General features: G+C 26.8%; 1 protein-coding gene across 1 annotated transcript; it reads left to right on the top strand.

Moving 5' to 3' along the window:
- Positions 1-15,434: 15,434 nt before the first annotated feature.
- On the top strand, positions 15,435-17,882 carry LOC8279023 (F-box protein CPR1). Its single transcript, XM_002532669.4, has 3 exons — positions 15,435-16,822; positions 17,282-17,396; positions 17,529-17,882. Exons 1-2 carry the CDS (start codon positions 15,639-15,641, stop codon positions 17,319-17,321), a joined length of 1,224 nt encoding a protein of 407 aa, XP_002532715.3. The 5' UTR covers positions 15,435-15,638; the 3' UTR covers positions 17,322-17,396; positions 17,529-17,882.
- Positions 17,883-18,486: the final 604 nt, after the last annotated feature.

Below are 18,486 nucleotides of genomic sequence, written 5' to 3'. Positions count from 1 at the left end.
TTAATGCCTTCTTAGGATATGCTTATTTGTTTTGAATATGAAAAAGTAATTCAAAAATGCTTTAGGATAGTTTCCTTATTTGTATCTCCCATCTGATAAAATCTGCCTAATTTCTCTAATATGTTTATTTAATTATCAATATATTTTAGGGTTTGCTATTTTTCTTATCGTTAGTATTCGAATGTATATTAGTTAATTTAGCATGATATATGATCTAATCTAGTTTCTTTTCCAATTGGATTAAAGTTGCAGCTGTCTGTTTTTCACATGTTAGAGCATGTATCTTCTATTTCCTCCCTTGTTTTATTTAATTTAATATTTTAATAATCAATTTTAATTTGTTATGCATATGTATAAAATTTTAGGATTTCGGGAGTCTAAAATCACCTGAAATTGAGCAGAACTATCAAAATCGGTCAAACCTTGCTTGAGGAACCATAGAGTCTATCCACTCTGCCCAACAACTAATCAGTTGTACACCGCTCGGTTGTCCATTTTTGCTAGTTTTTATACAAGGCCTATTAGCTCTTAATTAATTAACCTTCTATTTCCTCCCTTGTTTTATTTAATTTTAATATTTTAATAATCAATTTTGATTTTTTATGCATGTGTATAAAATTTTGGGATTTCAAGAGTCCAAAATCACCTGAAATTGAGCAGAACTATCAAAATCGGTCGAAGCTTGCCTGAGGAACCATAGAGTCTATCCACTCTGCCTTATAACTGATCAGTTGTACACCGCCCGGTTGTCCATTTTTGCCAATTTTTATACAAGGCTCATTAGCTCTTAATTAATTAACCTTTAATTAGGCCCAATATATATGAGCTTAAACCCAAAGCTTAAAGCCTCATTTTAATCATCGCTTAAAGCCTATTTGTGTGTGATCTAGAAGGTTCCTAATATGTTGGCAATAAGTATGGATTATGAATTAAACTCTTTTGATTCACTGTTAATTCTCTAATGTAACTTAACTCATGTTTATATGTTAAGATTGGCATCTAGCAATGCATTATGACCACCCAAAAGTTTAGAAATGATTAAAGTGCTTTAATAAACCTTTATAGTGAACAATCTTACAATGTAATTCAATTCTTTCATTGTACTTTTATCCTAATTGATTTATAGAGTATGGATGCAAGTGTCAACTCTATAATTGAACTAATCATATTTGTTCTTGATAAATGCGTATAACATCTTGAACAAGATTTGTGAAATACTTTTCATAATCTTCATTAGTACAAACTTAGCCAAGGTTTTCCATATTAAAGCATATCAAGAATCATCAGAATAAGGTCTCATGATATATTACCTTGAGCAATGATTCTTTATTGATAACTTATTATCTTCACATGACTCTTACTATACTCAATGACTATCCCTTGAGCACTCAATGGATAAGAAAACATAAGATAGTATTAAAGAATAGTAATCCTCATATAAGATAATATAATGTTATCGCGAGTCTAAGGATATCTTCTTATATGACTGTCACAATAGTATTGTCCATAGACACTTAGGGTAAATTTCATATGGACTACTCAGTAGGTCGTGTTCAATGAACTTGTTCTTGTAAAAAGCACCCATATGCTTATCTTGGAATTCTTATTTCTCTACCTTTTGAGACAGATTTCGTACTTCATAAGTAAGTGATAATGCAATATGGTAGTCTCGAGTGTTTAATCAATATCCAACGATCAATATCTAATTCTTGATCAAACATCGACTATGAACAAAGTATAGGAACGTATTTAATGAGAACCTCATTATTATAAACTCGCTTTATAACTTTTCTTATATTTTTGTTTACATTCCATGGTATTCATCTCTAACTGTTTCGATTACTCCTTGATAATACCGGACTACTCGTACCATTAGAATCGAATAATACTTTCAGTATTAATTGTATACCATCAACTATGATGTATAAACTAACATAAACTCTCTGACAACTCTTTATCTTTAGAGCATACTCTAACAATCTTCCACTTGCACTAAAGCACTATCAAAGCCAATCATCATGGTATCCAATACCAAACTCTTTCTTATGATGATCATGTTCTTGCTAGATCAAATGGCTTTGTTGGAGGATTAACTTTTTTCTACTAGTAATACTTCAATATAATATTATGGATTACAGATGAAACCTTGGCTCTTTAAAAATGGTTCTATTATCTATTTAACTCTTTAGATCTATAATACTTAAGAACCACACCTTATTCTTAAAAAAGAATATTAAAGATCCAAATATCTCATATATTGCCTCAAATATAATAAGATGTATTGAGCTTAAGTTGTAAGAATGATCCTTTTTGAAACTCTTTCCAAAACTCATGCTTTTTGAAAAAATATATGAAATGAATCTATCTTGTGAGTTTATTCTATGTGATTCAAAATAAACATTTTATTGAAATTTCTTAACGACATTTTTTCGCAAAATATTTTAACATGTATTATAATGGATTTCTAATTGTAAGCGAAAAAATAAAAATTGAACAGTAATAAACATTATTTGTAACTATTCAACATATTACTAATTAAATAACTACTCACGTATAGTTGTGTGGTGAAGAAGAATCTTTTAAATTTGGTGCTTGGATGACTTTTCTCATTTGTGTCTATTTCTAAGTACCATATATCCAAGATACTAACTAAAACTTCTTTTCTCCATAAAGGCTTCTGGAAACTTCACGGTAAATCTAGTAATCACCATAGTTGAACATACATTCACTATAAATAGAAAAATAATTAGTTAAATTATGTAATATGTTTATAATTTAAAAAAGTAAAATAGTTAGAAATTAATCTCACTTTTATTCAATTTCCATAAATGCATATTCTGAAATAAACCTCTCATTTATTGTAACTTATTTTAACTTTTAATTATATTTAATCTAAAAAGACGACCTCAGAAAGAAAGGAAGCATCTTGTGTTTTCTTACAAGTCTTACTCTTTTGTTAACATCCTCTACTTTTGATTTTGGCTCTTCAATCATACTAGAATAAATAAAAAATTAGATATGATAAACATAAAAAAGAATACTAGTAAACATTAAACAAAGTACTAATAACATATAAGAGAATATTAATGAAATAGTAAAGAAATATAATAAACATGCAAGATAGTACTCATGAATATTTTAGAAAATATTAAATAACATACATCATATAAATAAAAAATATATGAATATAAAATGATCAACATATACAACATGAAAGAACATAAAATTCACATAAAATAGATAAAGTTATTGAGCATTCTCATCATATGTTTTTTTCATTTCTTTTATCTCCATCACTAGCTTGATCTTCAACATCTCGTGTGTAGGGTTCATTCCCTCTTAATTCTGGAAATTCAACAGTTGATTTTTAGTACTCATTTGCTCCTGATTCTGAAACTTGAACAACAGTCATTGGGATCCATTGCTCTTGATTTTGGATGTTGAACAACTAGTGTTTAAGGCTCATTTACTTCAGATTATGAAACTTCAAGAGCTTAAACTTCTTCTCTTGGATCATTTTTTTTATCTTGCGTGAGCCCTAATGAAAATGTGGAAAGGTTAACACTTTTTAGTGCAGTTACAATTTGAGGAATTGTATTTTCAAGCTCTCCAATTGCTTTAAGAAATTCTGAATCATGTAGAAATCATTATCTTGATATATATTTTTCGAAATAATTATTTTATTTTTTTTAAGAGCTTGTCAAGTTATTATATATTTCAGAAACAATATTAAAAGCTTTCTTTAAAAATATCATTTCCTAGTTTCATCCTCCCAACTTTTGTTTATTGCTTCTCTAAATTCTACTATTGCACTTATTATTTTTATCAAGGTAGCATCAATTCTATCCACAAACTTCTACAATCATGAAATATTAAATATTACAATAATGAATAAATATATATAACCCGTGATAAATATTATAATTTAATGAAATGAACATTAATCTTCCTCACATCATTTATAATTTCAGGTGATTTTACATCATGGATCTCAAGACCAATAACTTTATATGCTTGCTTTGGCTTCTTATTCTCTTGTTGAAAAGACATTTTTGAAAGCTCTTACAACCTTTCTCTTTTTTAAAGAACTTTCTTTCATTTTTTCACTCTTCGCAAAATAACTTCTTTTTATCCCAATTCAATAATACTAACCAAAATTTTGTCAACAACTTTTCCTTAAAATTTAATGATATCCAAGTAAGAAAGTTGTTTATTTAAAAATGAAAAGCAAAACACAAATTAGTAATCATAAGTCATGATGAACTTCATCATATAAACTAATGATTACTATAATTTTAAACAATAAATATATTAGATACTAGAAAGATAAAAAAAGTTCAATTTGGCCCTCGAACTCCGCAATCATATTCAATTTAGCCATCTTTAATTTTTACGACCAATTTAACCCCTAAAATCTTTTTAATAGGTACAATGTAATCCTTTTTTAAGAGAGTGAAATCACGTGCTATAGAATCCAATTTGGCCACTCAACTTTTTGTGCGGCTCAATTTGACCATCAAAAATAATTTGGATTGTAATTGATTTAACTATATAATTAAATTTATATATTTTAGATTTTAAAATAGTTGGTAGAATTCATATGGAGGCTAATAAAGTGTTGATGATGATGGTGTTAGATTATAAGATGTCATATATGAATTTATTTTATAGTAATAATGTTAGTAATTCTCGATTTGGAGTAATTTAAAAAAATTATATTTATTTTTTTAATTTTTAAGTTAGAAAAAGAATAAAGTTGAGTTTGGCCCTTCAACTTGTCACTCGAGTTCAATTTGGCCCTCAAAATCTGCAGTCAAGTTCAGTTTGGCTATTTTTTCACACTCTTCTTATAGTGCTTGCAACGAATTCGCTTAGAAAAAGGCTAAATCAGATCTATTCGAGAAATTCAGGGGTTAAATTAGTCGTAAAAGTTAAAAAGAATCAAATCGAATATGACTGCAAAGTTTGATGGCCAAATAGAACCTTGTTCCCTAGAAAGATTACTCGCGTGATGCTGCGAGATCTTTTCATATTAATTTTGCTCATAATATTATCTATAAAATTATATATGTAAAAATACAACTAAAATTATAAATATAGTAAAAAATAAATATTTTAATAAAGAGGACATATCATTGGCAACTAAAATAGAATATCATTAATCATCAAATTTTTCTTTTGATACATGTAAACACTTAAAAATATAGTTGGCATTTCTTACACAAAAAGCATACCTCATATTAAATAGGTAGGAGCCAAAAAGTACCAAAAAAAAAAAAAACGAAGCGAATGCAGGCATAAGTAAAACCTATTAACAAATAATACAAAGAATTGACGTAAATTATTAAAAACTTTGAAAAAGAAAGTAGCAAAACTCAAGCCTAACTGCTATAAAGCACAATCCAAAATACACTCTAGAGTATCTTGAAAGAGATCACTTGTAAAGAAAGAAGGAGAAATAAGGTTGAACATAAACATAATAAGCTTAGAGCACAAGCCAAACCAACAATATAAAGACATGCAAATAACAACCCAATCACAAAAGGAAAATCTCAAAATAATAGAAATTATGGAATAAAAACAACATAAATGAATAATTATACTGAAATTTTTTTTTGAGTCAATTACAATGAAGCATGAGTGGCAAGAGAAATAGACATCCTCAATCCTCTTTAATACATGCAACACAAATGAAAATACCGATAAAATCAAAGGATTAGTATAATTGAAAAGTAAAAGAAATTATTGATGCTATTAGTAGATCTGATACGCAGTAAACTATAAAATGGTTGTCCAACAAAAGATATTTATAAATGTAAGGCAATTTTTTCACTTTAGGGTGGTCATAACAAAAAGAAAATAGAAGAGTAATATAGAAAAAGGGGGTGGTTCAAATAAAAAAAATGGCAAACTTGGCAAATAAATCTAAGACCCTCCAAAAACATAGGTAAAAACTATATAAATAACACTTTGTAAGAGATGAAAACAACACATTTGTCAAAAGAGGAATTAAAAGTTGTTGGGCAATTCTTTTTTAAAAGGCAAAAGCTTTATATCCAGAGAAAAAACAGACTTTCAAGCCCTTGAAATCAAAAGAAAGTAAAAAAAAAACCATAAGTCTGTGATAAAATATTTGCAGATCATATACCCATTTTTAAACTAAGATAGATGCAAAAACATGAGCTAAGAAATAAAAAAATTCTAGTTTAAAACAATACTGAAAAAAAAAAAACCAAAAGCATACCTAAGATTAAAAAAAAATTGTGAATCCATCAACTAGTGTTCTCAAGGACCATATACCAATGCAAAGGGAATATAGAGAAACAATTAGTCCAAAAAGAAGATAAAAAAAAAATTATTTTTTTAGTAATTAGTAATTAAACAAAGTCAATGAAGAATCTAACCACATGGTATAATTAATTCAAATGATTAATTTTCATAAACACTCACAATATTCCCCTGTTCAAATTACTTAACGATGTAAATTTATATGTTTTAAGTCGTAAGCAACTCGTTCCCAACATTTGCAAATAAGAAAAACACATACCTATAACCATTAATAATTCAAACCCAAACTATGCAATACTTGAGCTAAACCACACATAACCAAATAAATTGCTAGCTCTTACTTGAAATTTCAGTCAGAACTAAAAATTCTTAAAAGAGATAAATGAGAGAGAAAGCAAATAAAATAGAAAATTCTCTTATCAAATCAAATTTAAAAACAAAATCAGTCAAGTTCAACCTCAAATTATATCCTATAAGAAAAGCCATCTTTAATTGTTACACTAATTATATGAAAGAAAATAGAAACTTATAAAAACTTTAAATAATTTATAAATAGCAGTTAAACCTAGAGAATTGAGAATAAAATAGGGTATCCAGTATTTGATGGGATCAACTTTAACGTTAGTTTAAACAATGTGATAAGACTTTCTCGTAATGACATCGTCACAGTGTTCTCCATGTTACTTGTTGTTGTTTTTTCGTTTTGATTTTCACAATCGGCATTTATAAAAAGAAAAGTAAATAACTATCATTCCAAAAATAAAAACAAAAACCAAACGAATATCAATTATCAATAAAAATTAAAATTTTACGTGGTCACAAACTTCTTCACATATATTAGTCGTCTTGGAACTATATACATGTTAGACATGTTTCTTACTAAAAATTGTTGATGATTTTTAAAATCTAACAAAAAAAACACAAACCTCGTTATTTTTCTTCCTTTATATATTCTTATAATAATTTTTACAATAAATTTTGAAGATTGAAAATCTTTCTTAAAAAATTTAGCACCTCCAAAATTATAGAAAAGAAGCTTATATATGTTTGAGTTAATGGTTATGGGATAAATCACTCCTGAATCATGAATTGTTGCAAAGAATAAAAGAAATTAGAAAAAGTTATTTAGAATGGCAGCTACATTGAAAAATATTATGTGGAATATATAATTAATTTACAGAGTTATATTTTATGTCTTTTGAGGTAGTTAAACATCCACTATTAGAGAATTAAGTGTCATCTTGATGCTTAGCTCTCTCTAATTCCATGCAATTAATGAGCTTATAGTTAGAAAGCTATAAGCATATCAACAATAAATAATTTCTGCTCATGCTATTATAATCATAATATTAGTATGATGAGCTATTTTTAATTCAAAACCTCAAGAAAACAATTCTAAAGCTACAAAAGGAAAAAAAAAATAATGAAAGTAACTTCAAAGTTACAAAAAGAAAAGAAAAAAATTAGATTAAAGTAAATAGTAAACTTAATCATCATTTTCAAGTTATCAATTTGCTCCTTTTAGCACATCATAATCCTCTTAAAATTTCAGCCTCTGTCGATCTTTTTTCTATTTTTAATTCAGTTAATTAATGTCATATAAAATAGTTTAAGATTTTCACTTGCATTGTTTTTGAAAAAGATAGTCAAGTACTCATCTTTCATTTTTACAAATTTTAAATAAAACTAACCAAGCAAAACCACTTGAATTAAAAAATTATAATTTTTCAAATTACAGAAAAAAAAAAGAACCTTGTGATTAAATTTCTTCATTTCGGTAGCAAGATAGACAATATTTTCTCAGATAAAAAATACAAAAAATATCTACTGTTTCTGAAATCAAAACTCAAGAGCAAAAGTGTAGAGAAAAGAAGAAGGTGGTGCATAAAAGTATAGAGAGAGAGAGAGAGTTGAAAGGAAAATGAGAAATGCAAAAAATCTCAAAAGGAAGAAAGAAAAAGAAGTGGTGAACAATAATATAGAGAGAGAGAGTAAACATGACTTAAGTGATATGTATAATACCTGTAGCATATTTACATGTGTATATAGTATTTTGTTGAAAGACAAAAAATCAATTGAATACGATATTATTTCTTAGAGCACTTTGCCCTCGAGAAAAGGATGCAATGGTAAAAAGTAGTAACTTTAGGATGCAAAAGAGAAGTGCAATAAATATTATTGTCTATGCATAAGGAACTAAATTTGTGCAGAAATGACCAAATTACCCATCAAATTAATTGATTTAGTACTGTTCCTAAGTGCATAAGAGTTTTATAGTATCATTTATTAATTAAATATTGAATCAATCGAAAATATATGATAATTACTAGTAAGAAAATGACGAGACTACACAAAAAAGAAATTTGGTTCTTCTTTCAATCTTCTAAAAATCAGACCATAAAAAAAAAGTTCTCTACTTCTACTGATCATCAAACTAATCGGAAACAGTTTGGTCCCAAATTTTGGTTTTACATAAGGTTTCTCCTTCTTCTATTTCATACCATTTATTCCATGTAGCTCTAGTATTACTCGATGTTGTTCTAAGCCTTTGATCACGCGATGTAGATTATTTTTTTCAGTATTTTTATTTCTCTTAGCAATATATTTTTCAATTATTTTCTTTCCCATAATGCTGCAAGATATCACTTAGAACAAAGAATAATTAGTAGGATATTTTTTGTATAAGAAAACTAATTTATTCGTTGGTTAAATATAAAATATTCATCATGTAGAGATATAATGTTCCTTAGATAAAATAAATATTAGTTGTGTGTAATATTCATTAAATGAAAATATACATCATGTAGAAATGTATTGTTCATCATACATAATTAAAATGTACATAATCTAACATGCATTTTGGTTAAAATGTACATTAATTAAATATAAATTATTCATCGTCAATAATCAAAATATATATCAAATGTGGATATGATGTTCATATATATAAAATAAATAATAATATATATACAAAATATTTATCTACCATATAATTAAATTGCTCATTAAATATGGACATCATGTTCATGATTTTTTATAAAATAAATAATTATTACGTTGATAATTTTATAAATATAATGTATATAAAAAAATAAATCAATATTTAGAAAATAAATATCATTACATTTTTATTAATTTCATCATACAAATTCATTGAAATTCAAGCACATTTATCGAAATCATAAACCACAAAATTTAAATATTTATTATGGTCATGACAAACGAAAATAGCATATGTGCAACAAAATTGATAAATATAAATTTTTAAAAAGAAAATATTCATCTTTCATAAATAATTTATTTATCACATCTACATATACATTTATCAATTTTTTTTTAAATTAACTAAAATTCTTATTGATGTCTTCATATTTTTGAAATAAGTTTATTTTTTAAAATCCTAACCTTAAAATATTTGAAAAAAATCTTTAAATCACACAAAACCACAAACAATAAAGTAGAAAATATTATATAATGATGAAATTTTGAAATGAATGAGCATTTTAAAATCTAAAAATAAAATTTGTAGAAACACATACAACAAAAAAAATAAATATAACTCACTAATAATGAGGATAAAAATACTAATGATATGTTTATGAAAAACAAGTGTTAGTTTTTTTACCTCGATTGCACAACAACTCTCTAGCTTAAGAAAGCAAAAAATAGTTCTAGAAAGTTTAAGAAAGCCAGAGGAGAAAGAGTAAAATGACCTTAAGGCATGAAGAAATCGGCAAAAATATTTAGAAATTATGAAGATCAGTTATATGTTTGAATTTTGAATTTTCAAAATGATGAGTTTTCTTTTAATGCAATTACACCTTACATATTATGGATCCTGATCCATAATGCTACATGGACTAAATCCATAATATAAGAATTGGTGTTTAGTAATCTAGATCCATATTGCCACATGAACTCGGGTTCATAAGATACAATTTTCATTTGAGAAGATTACATAAATCACTGTTTTTTCAATTTATATATTTCATACTGCAATTTTTTTATATATTTATACTATATTTCTATTTGTCTTTTACTTTTCTATCTCTTTTTATTTCTTTTCTACTTCACTTAAGCATTTTTCTTCTCTTTCATTCCTCTTTCTCTTCTCCACACCATAATATCTCCTTAATCAACTGCCTTGACCCAACAACAGTCACCCTAGTAATAGAACTACTATAATAATCCATATTAGGAGCCAATACTATCCAATATGCAGTAAAACTCTCCTCCATTAGTTCTTTCTTCTTCTTCAACTCCTTCGCCCAAATACCTTTTGCAATAACCTTACAGATTAGAGTTGCTGGAGGGGGTGCAACCTAATTCTTGGTAATGGGATTGCATATATAGTAAAAGTTATATTCATGGATGTATGATGTGCACAAGAGTAACCTGTTGCAGGCACCTACAACGAAATGCATGGATTATTCATCAAGGAAAAGAAGAAAATCATTGGAAAATTAAAAACAATAATATAAAAAAAATGAGGCATTAAGAAGAGATAGTGCACATAACAGTTGACAATAGAATCTTTTTAAGATTTTTGATGTAATGAGGTGGATGATTGGCATAAAAGCAATTAAGAAAATAAAGATTTTAATTAGAAAGCATCGCCGCTTGCACATTGCCTTACATTGAATTGCATATTTGCAAGGGATCCGATGTTTCTACCAACAATTCATCGGTCAAAATGTAATTTATTTTTACCGCCATTATCATTGAACACATATACTTCAAACCTAAAGACATAAACAAATTAGAATAAATGTATATTGTGGTTGTGAAGGGTGATTTATGTGATTTGTCTTTGTTCTGACTAGTTCTGCAAATTAGTTATGTTATTTACAGATAAGTTATTAATGTTAATTCACATAATATTTATGATTTGATGTTGTTATAGCTTTGTCTCTAAATTAGGATTGCATGCATTAAGGACATAGTCAGTTAATCATTTTGCTTATATCAGCCAAAAAAATATATGGATTGCTCGTATACCTTCTCAAATCATTATAAAGCGCAATAAAATTTGAATTGTGTCTATTTGGCACATAAAGACATACACTAATACATCCTTAATTTTGAATTTAGAGTTTAGTTCTAAATAAATAGTGTTAGTTTAGCTTTGATGCATTATTTTGTTAGTATAATTAGTAGTTGAGTGAACAAAATAAACGACCAAATCAAAGCAACCATTCAATAACTAAACAATTGTATAAACTAGAAAATGCATATGATTTATTAAGGCGGTTTATCCATAAATGATGAGAAAAATGCATATTGTTAGGAGAGAGTTAAAAAGGTAGTACAAGAATCAATAGACATATTCAATAGTGTAGCTTTAGAAAATAAAGAATATATTAGTGTTGATTAAATACCATGTTATAAGCCACTTAACGTTCTTAAATCTTCTTGCTATTTTTTACCTTTCATACTTGTGCATTTATGATATTAGATACAGTCGACCTTAATTGAAAAGAAAATTTCAAACTTTTTATGTTTCAAAGCAGTTGATTAATAAATGTAGTAACGATAAATATCTTACAGTTTATAATCGTTCAAGATTTAGTCTTATATGATAAAAAAAATAACAGCTTGATGAAAAATTATTTTTATTTGTTATGTGTAGCCCCACTAAATAATTATTTATGCAAGAAAAGAAACACATTTTGTTTAAAAAATATTTAATAGAGATATATATATATAATTATTAACTACAACATATAACATGTTCAATCAATTGACAAAAGCACATGGATAGTTTCCATTGCTTCCAAAAGTTATATAATGAGAATGTCTTATACTAATGCAAGTAACATTCCAAGGTACTCTATCTATAATCAGTTAGCATATGTTTTAATTATTATAATAAATAAAAATTGAAGGTTATTCTTTTATAGAGATAGCAAATGGGCAGGTTGAGTTGGGTTCGGATAAGATCATTTTGGATTTCAAATCATTTCACATTTGGCCATCTCGGGTTTGTGTCTTTTTTGGTTCAAGTAATTTCTGACTCAAATGTTCTTAGGTTCTATTAGTTTCGAGTTTAGATAGGGTCGAGTTTCGGCTGGTTCGAATTTGGGTCTTTTTAGCCTTATTTCTTTTTCGAATTCGAATTCTTATGAGTTTGGTTCAAGTCAGATTCAGATAAATTCTAGTTCGGGTTAACTCAAAATTCGGATCGGATTTTAGATTAAACTATCGAGTTTACAATAAATTTTATGATTAATTTATTTGATTTATTTTTTTATCTCATGAAATTTTTCAGTAAAATTCTATATATTTAATTTTTTTAAAATTTTTTAGTTGAAGATTCAAAGTTCAGGTTTCTGCATTATGGTAAACCATCTTCTCCCTTATATTTGCATGGCCACCTCTTTGTTGAACTATCATTTTTATTAACCTCTAATTTTTCTTTAAGAATTAAAGAAAGAAAAAGAAAATACAAGTTTTATTACTTTTAAGAATAATTAACCTAATTATTTAGTTTACTTACGAGAATGTTGTAAATTAAAAGAATTTAAATTCAAAATGATGTCAATATAGAAATCTTATTTAATCTTTTCATAATTAATTAAGTTTCTTGACTTTTATAGAAAAACTATTTGTAATCATTAATTTAATTTTTTTACTCAAAGTATAGTATTTTCAGTCTCAAATATTCTTTTTCTCATAAATATAACATAAAATAATTTCATATTTTTAAAAGAAAAATTTAAATAGAAATTGAACTAAATAACAAGATTCTTAACTTCAACTATTTTAGTTAATTACTTTTAGTGTTTTTATTTTTTGATTACATAAATTCAAGCTAATTATTTTATTTAATAATTAACAATTTAATAATTATAAAAGATTAAAAATCTAGAGATGATATTACAAATGATATTCTTAAAATTCTATTTGATAATAAAATAAATTAAAAATATTAGTATGATAATTAAATGTCACTAAAATGCAACTTTTATTTTAATAAAAAGTTATATTTGGATCAATTCGAATTTTGATTCGGGTTGCGTTAATTATAAATTTCAGTATTATCAAGTTTTGGATTATGTCAATCTCGGGTTTAAATTATTTCAGGTTTGGGTTATTTTTATTCCTTTACTGTTTTAGTCTCGAGTCACTCAAATTTCATATCACTTTGGTCTCGAGTTACTTCGAGTCTGAGTCATTTCGGGTTCATGCAGTTTCAGTTTCAGCTCATTTCGAGTTCGAGTCTTTAATTTTTATTAAAATTCGGGTTCAGACAGATTGGGTTTCGGGCGAGTTAGATTTCCAAGGTCGGAATAAATTCTGCCATCTTCATTCTTTTAGATTGAACATAAAGTAGTTGATTAGGTTACTTGAAAGTATTATGTATATTGATGTACTAAATGTTTATTCATTATATACTAAATGTACATCAAATATATTAAATGATTATTAAAAATATATTAACTAAATACTAAAATATGTGAAATAGATATTAAAAATATGAAACAAAAACTAAAAATTAATTTCAAATATTAAATATGTACAAGATATATATGAAATATATACGAGAAAAAATAGTTACAAATATCAATTTCAAATACTAATTACGTGTAACAAGTATTATCAAATGGATAATAAACATATATTAAATATATACTAAACAATTTAATACTATAAAATTTTAAAAATATGTACTAAATTACTAATAAAATATATTATTTTTGAAAGGAAAATTTTTTATAATAAAAATAGTATTTTGGAAAGAAAAATTACTTTTACTCTTTTGAGATTTGCCAAAATTTATGAGCTCAATCCTGTATTTTCAAAAGTGAATTAGTACCTTTTGATACCCTCTGTCTATTTTTTTTATTAGTCAAATTGATCAAAGGACTTATTTGATAATACAAATTTAATATGGTCCTTAACTTATTATTGAATATCAATCAAAGTCATCTAAAATTAAATTTTTATTAAATCAATATTTAAAATTAATTTTTTTAGAATAATGTAAATATCAAACTCATCCAGAATAACACAATTTTATTTTTAATATAATATTTATAATTCTAATTTCTTAATATAATTTTTTTAAATGATAAAAATATAAAATGTTAACATGGTTTAACTCTAGGAATAATAGATCATGTAAAACTATGTAATTGAAGTATACAAAGTAACCAAATAGACATAATAAAATTATTTTGAGATTCTAATCGACATATAATAATTTAGAACACTTTTATATTCAAATTTAACTACTTGGAAACACCAATAATAATCAAGTCGGAAAATTTAAGCATATATATGAAACTTTATTTTGAATTTATAACAAGTGTATAAAATAATAAAAAATATGCAACTTTTAAATTTTTTGAAGATTAAATACTTTATTTTATTCTTCTTCATAATTATCAAATTCTAATGTATTAATTAATATTATATTAAATCAAGTTAAAAAATTACAACTCTCATCAAAATTTTAAGATGTAAAAAAAAATTAGATAATTTAAATTCAAAAAGTTTCAGAATGTTATATATATGGATAAAATCTATAATTTAAAAAAATACTAAGGAGTTATATCAATTAAAAATACTAATTTTGAAAAATAAAATAAAATTATTCTGACAAAAAAATTTACTAAAAGATGATAGTAAATTAATTTTGAAAGTATTTATATTTGATAATAAATTTAATTAATTTTGAAGATGTTTATGCTTGAAAATAAATTTAATGATTAAATTAAATAGATAAATATTTTATTTTATTCAAATCATAATTTTTAATTTTAATATATAATTTCAATTTATACTATTTATTAAATTAAATTAAAATATTATAATTTCCATCAAGATATTAAAATATGGATGAAAATCTAAAATTATTTAAATCCAAAAAAATTTAGAATGTTACGTATGTGAACAACATTTGTAATTGAAAAAACTATTAAAGAGTTATATCAATTGAAAATATTAAACTTTAGAATACATGTTTGTAGTTAATAATAAATTTAATAATTAAACTAAACTTAGTCAATTAGATTTTTAATCAGGTGATTAAAAAATATAAATAAAAAACAGAAATAGTAGTTAAGGAAATGTCAGGAGATGTCAGAGTAATTTTCCCTTATAAAGATCCCTTTCCATTGCGATAACCGGGCCCAGATTTCTCCTGTGTAAATTGCTCTATATATATTTTGTAGCCATCTCATCCCTACAAATGTTAGTTTCTGGAATCATCCTCGCATGCAGTGGAACACCTGTATCCTCCGTTTTCTTGTTCTAAGAAATCAACAAAACAAACCAAATTTACTGCTCCAACAATTAACGCTTATTTCATATCCGATAACACAGAAGAGAAAAAAATTAAACAAAAAATGTCAAAAATCCCTGACGATATTGTCTCCGACGTTCTTCTCCTCCTTCCTGTCAAAGCTCTTCTCCGTTTCCGTTGCCTCTCCAAACCCCTTTGCTCCTTAATCGACAGTCCTGATTTCATCGACCACCACCTCTCTCATTCCTTAAAAACCAGATCCAATCTCTTCCTAATTCTCCGCGACTGGAATCTCTACACCCTTGATTTCGATTCCCTCTCTTCCGTTTCCCCCGCCGCGGCAGATGTCCTCATCCATCCTTTACAGAAAGGTGGCGGCACAGAAGCTGTGGGTTCGTGTAATGGGTTGTTAGCATTGCGAAACTCGGAGCGAGATCTCGCATTGTATAACCCAGCAACCAGAAAATACAAAAGAGTGCCAGTTTCTGAGATTGAACCTCCAGATAGGAATTCGAAAACTGGGTATGTGTTTTACGGGTTTGGTTTTGATTCTGTTAGTGAGGATTATAGACTTGTTAGAATGGCTACTTTTGTTGGGGAAGATGATAGGTGTGAGTCTTTTGATTATGAATATCAAGTTCAAGTTTATAGCTTGAAAAATGACTCTTGGAAGAGAATCAAGGGTTTGCCTTATTACCTTCGGTTTTTATATAAGCCTTTTTTTCAGGTTTTACACAGGAGAGGATATGGTGTTTTTGCTTGTAATGCTTTGCATTGGGTTATGCCTCATTGGCCTGAACTGGGTGTCAATAATTCCATTATTGCTTTTGATATTGTGAACGAGACGTTTCAACAAGTGCCTCAGCCGAATTGGTCCGATAATCAGTTGAATTTTCAAGTTGATGCTGGAGTGTTGGAAGGGAGGTTATGTGCGATGTGTAATTGTGGACATGAATGTATTGATTTGTGGGTGATGGAGGAGTATGGTGTGAAGGAGTCTTGGATTAAGTTGTTTTCGTTTCGGCTGTCCAAATCAATGAGTAATTTAATGTTTTTAAGACCTTTGTGTTACTCGAAAGATAGGGAGAATATGCTATTAGAAGTGAATGATCATAAGCTTGTTTGGTATGATTGGAATAAGACGAGTGTTAGGACTGTGAAAGTGAAGGGTGGTCCGAGGTCTTTTGGTGCAGCAATGTGCGTGGGAAGCCTTGTTCCTCTTGATGATGGTGGTGAAAATGAACAGAAGCTTAAAAAGGAGAAGAGAAAGACAAATACAAAAATGAGGTGAAACAGAATCAACTTAACATTAGTACTTTTGATCAGAGAAAATTGCATTTTCTTAAGCCATTTATGATTGCTTGTTGATGTTGTGATTATCATACCTCATTTCTTTGTTGCTTGAGAAATAGAATTGCATATCTTTGATTCTTAATTTGGGTTGTAAGTTAATGTCTAAGGTGAGACTGCATTTTCTGGGTATCTCTTAATAGTTTATCTTGTATATGCATGAAAGTATATCATTTCATCTGCTATTGGCCAGTTTGGCATTCCGGAGGGCATTGGTTTCACAAATTTGATTTTTTTTTATTGTTTGTGCTTTTGTAACCAGCATTTGAAAAAACGGAATCGATAAAAAATAAAATATCAAAAGCAGGTGGGAATAAGCAATGCCAAACTTGCGCCTGCCCTATGTATGTACAATATTGTTAGAATTACTGCATAATTCTGAGTTGTTTTTGTCAGGGATGATTTCCTATCAGTAGGATTCAAACTGAAGTTATAATCAATTCAGAAGGATACACACCAGAGGAAAGGTGGTGGAAAGTCTGAACTTGCGAGTACCATTATCACAGCACATGTATGACTGCTTTTATTCTATTTGTTGTTTAAGGCTTTTTTTGCTGCTTCTTTTTTTCTCTTCCCCTTTAAGCTTATACTTCTGCTGATAATTTCATCAAATACATGGCCTTAGCTTTGTTCTTTTACTCAGGGTTGATGCAGGAGATCTCACATCATCAATTGAAGTCAGAAAATGGTAGATCAATATCAATACTTCTTACAATGTACATAAACTCAGTTAAAAGAAATATTTCTTTTTTCCTAATACCTGCTTAGATTTGGGCTTCTTGCTGTGGCATATTTTTGTCCGGTCAGCCATCTTATAATTTTCCAAGAAACAAGTCTTATTATAGTTTATTTATTTGTTTATTCTTTTGGGTGCTGGGTAGATCGATTAGTGGAGTCATCAGTCACATGATTCAAGTGTCTCAGATTAATGAAAATGGCAATAGAAACACTGGATTTTGCTTTGCGCATAATTATTCAAGCTATCTGTTGCAGTGTACTATTGGAGCTTTGCATTCTATGCCCTTTGAATTTCTGAACTTTAAAATAGCTGTGTTATAATTCTAAATTTTGGAATAGAGAACAAATACATTATTAGAAATAACTTCTTTTAATTAATGATAAATGGTATTCATTTTTCCTTGTCGGAACAGAAAATTATTATTATATTATAATTTTCTCTATCAAATGCATATTTGTATTTTTAAATTTTATTTATTTAGTTGTTTTAATATTTTAATTTTTTAATAGATGAGTCAATTTATATTTTTAAAATATTTAAATATTTTTTGATATAGATTTCCATTCAATATGTTGTTTATATGTTGTTTATAAATATTTAAATGTTATAAAGAAATAAAGCTTACTTGTCTAGTATGTTAATTAAAAATTAAAAATGTTTAAAAATTGTTTATTATGGCGATCACAAATATTTAAACTTTATTAACAAATAAAGTTTGGATATCTATTTGGTTAAATAGATAATTAAAAATGTTTTGAACAATAAAGCTTAGATATCTATTTAAATGGATAATTAAAGAGGTTATAAAAATATAATTTATTTAAGTATTTATTAAATTAAATAAAAAAATAAAAAATATTTA

Source organism: Ricinus communis, chromosome 10 (genome assembly GCF_019578655.1).
Source record: "Ricinus communis isolate WT05 ecotype wild-type chromosome 10, ASM1957865v1, whole genome shotgun sequence".
Classification (NCBI taxonomy): domain Eukaryota; kingdom Viridiplantae; phylum Streptophyta; class Magnoliopsida; order Malpighiales; family Euphorbiaceae; genus Ricinus; species Ricinus communis.
This window is presented reverse-complemented; position numbering and strand designations above follow the sequence as displayed.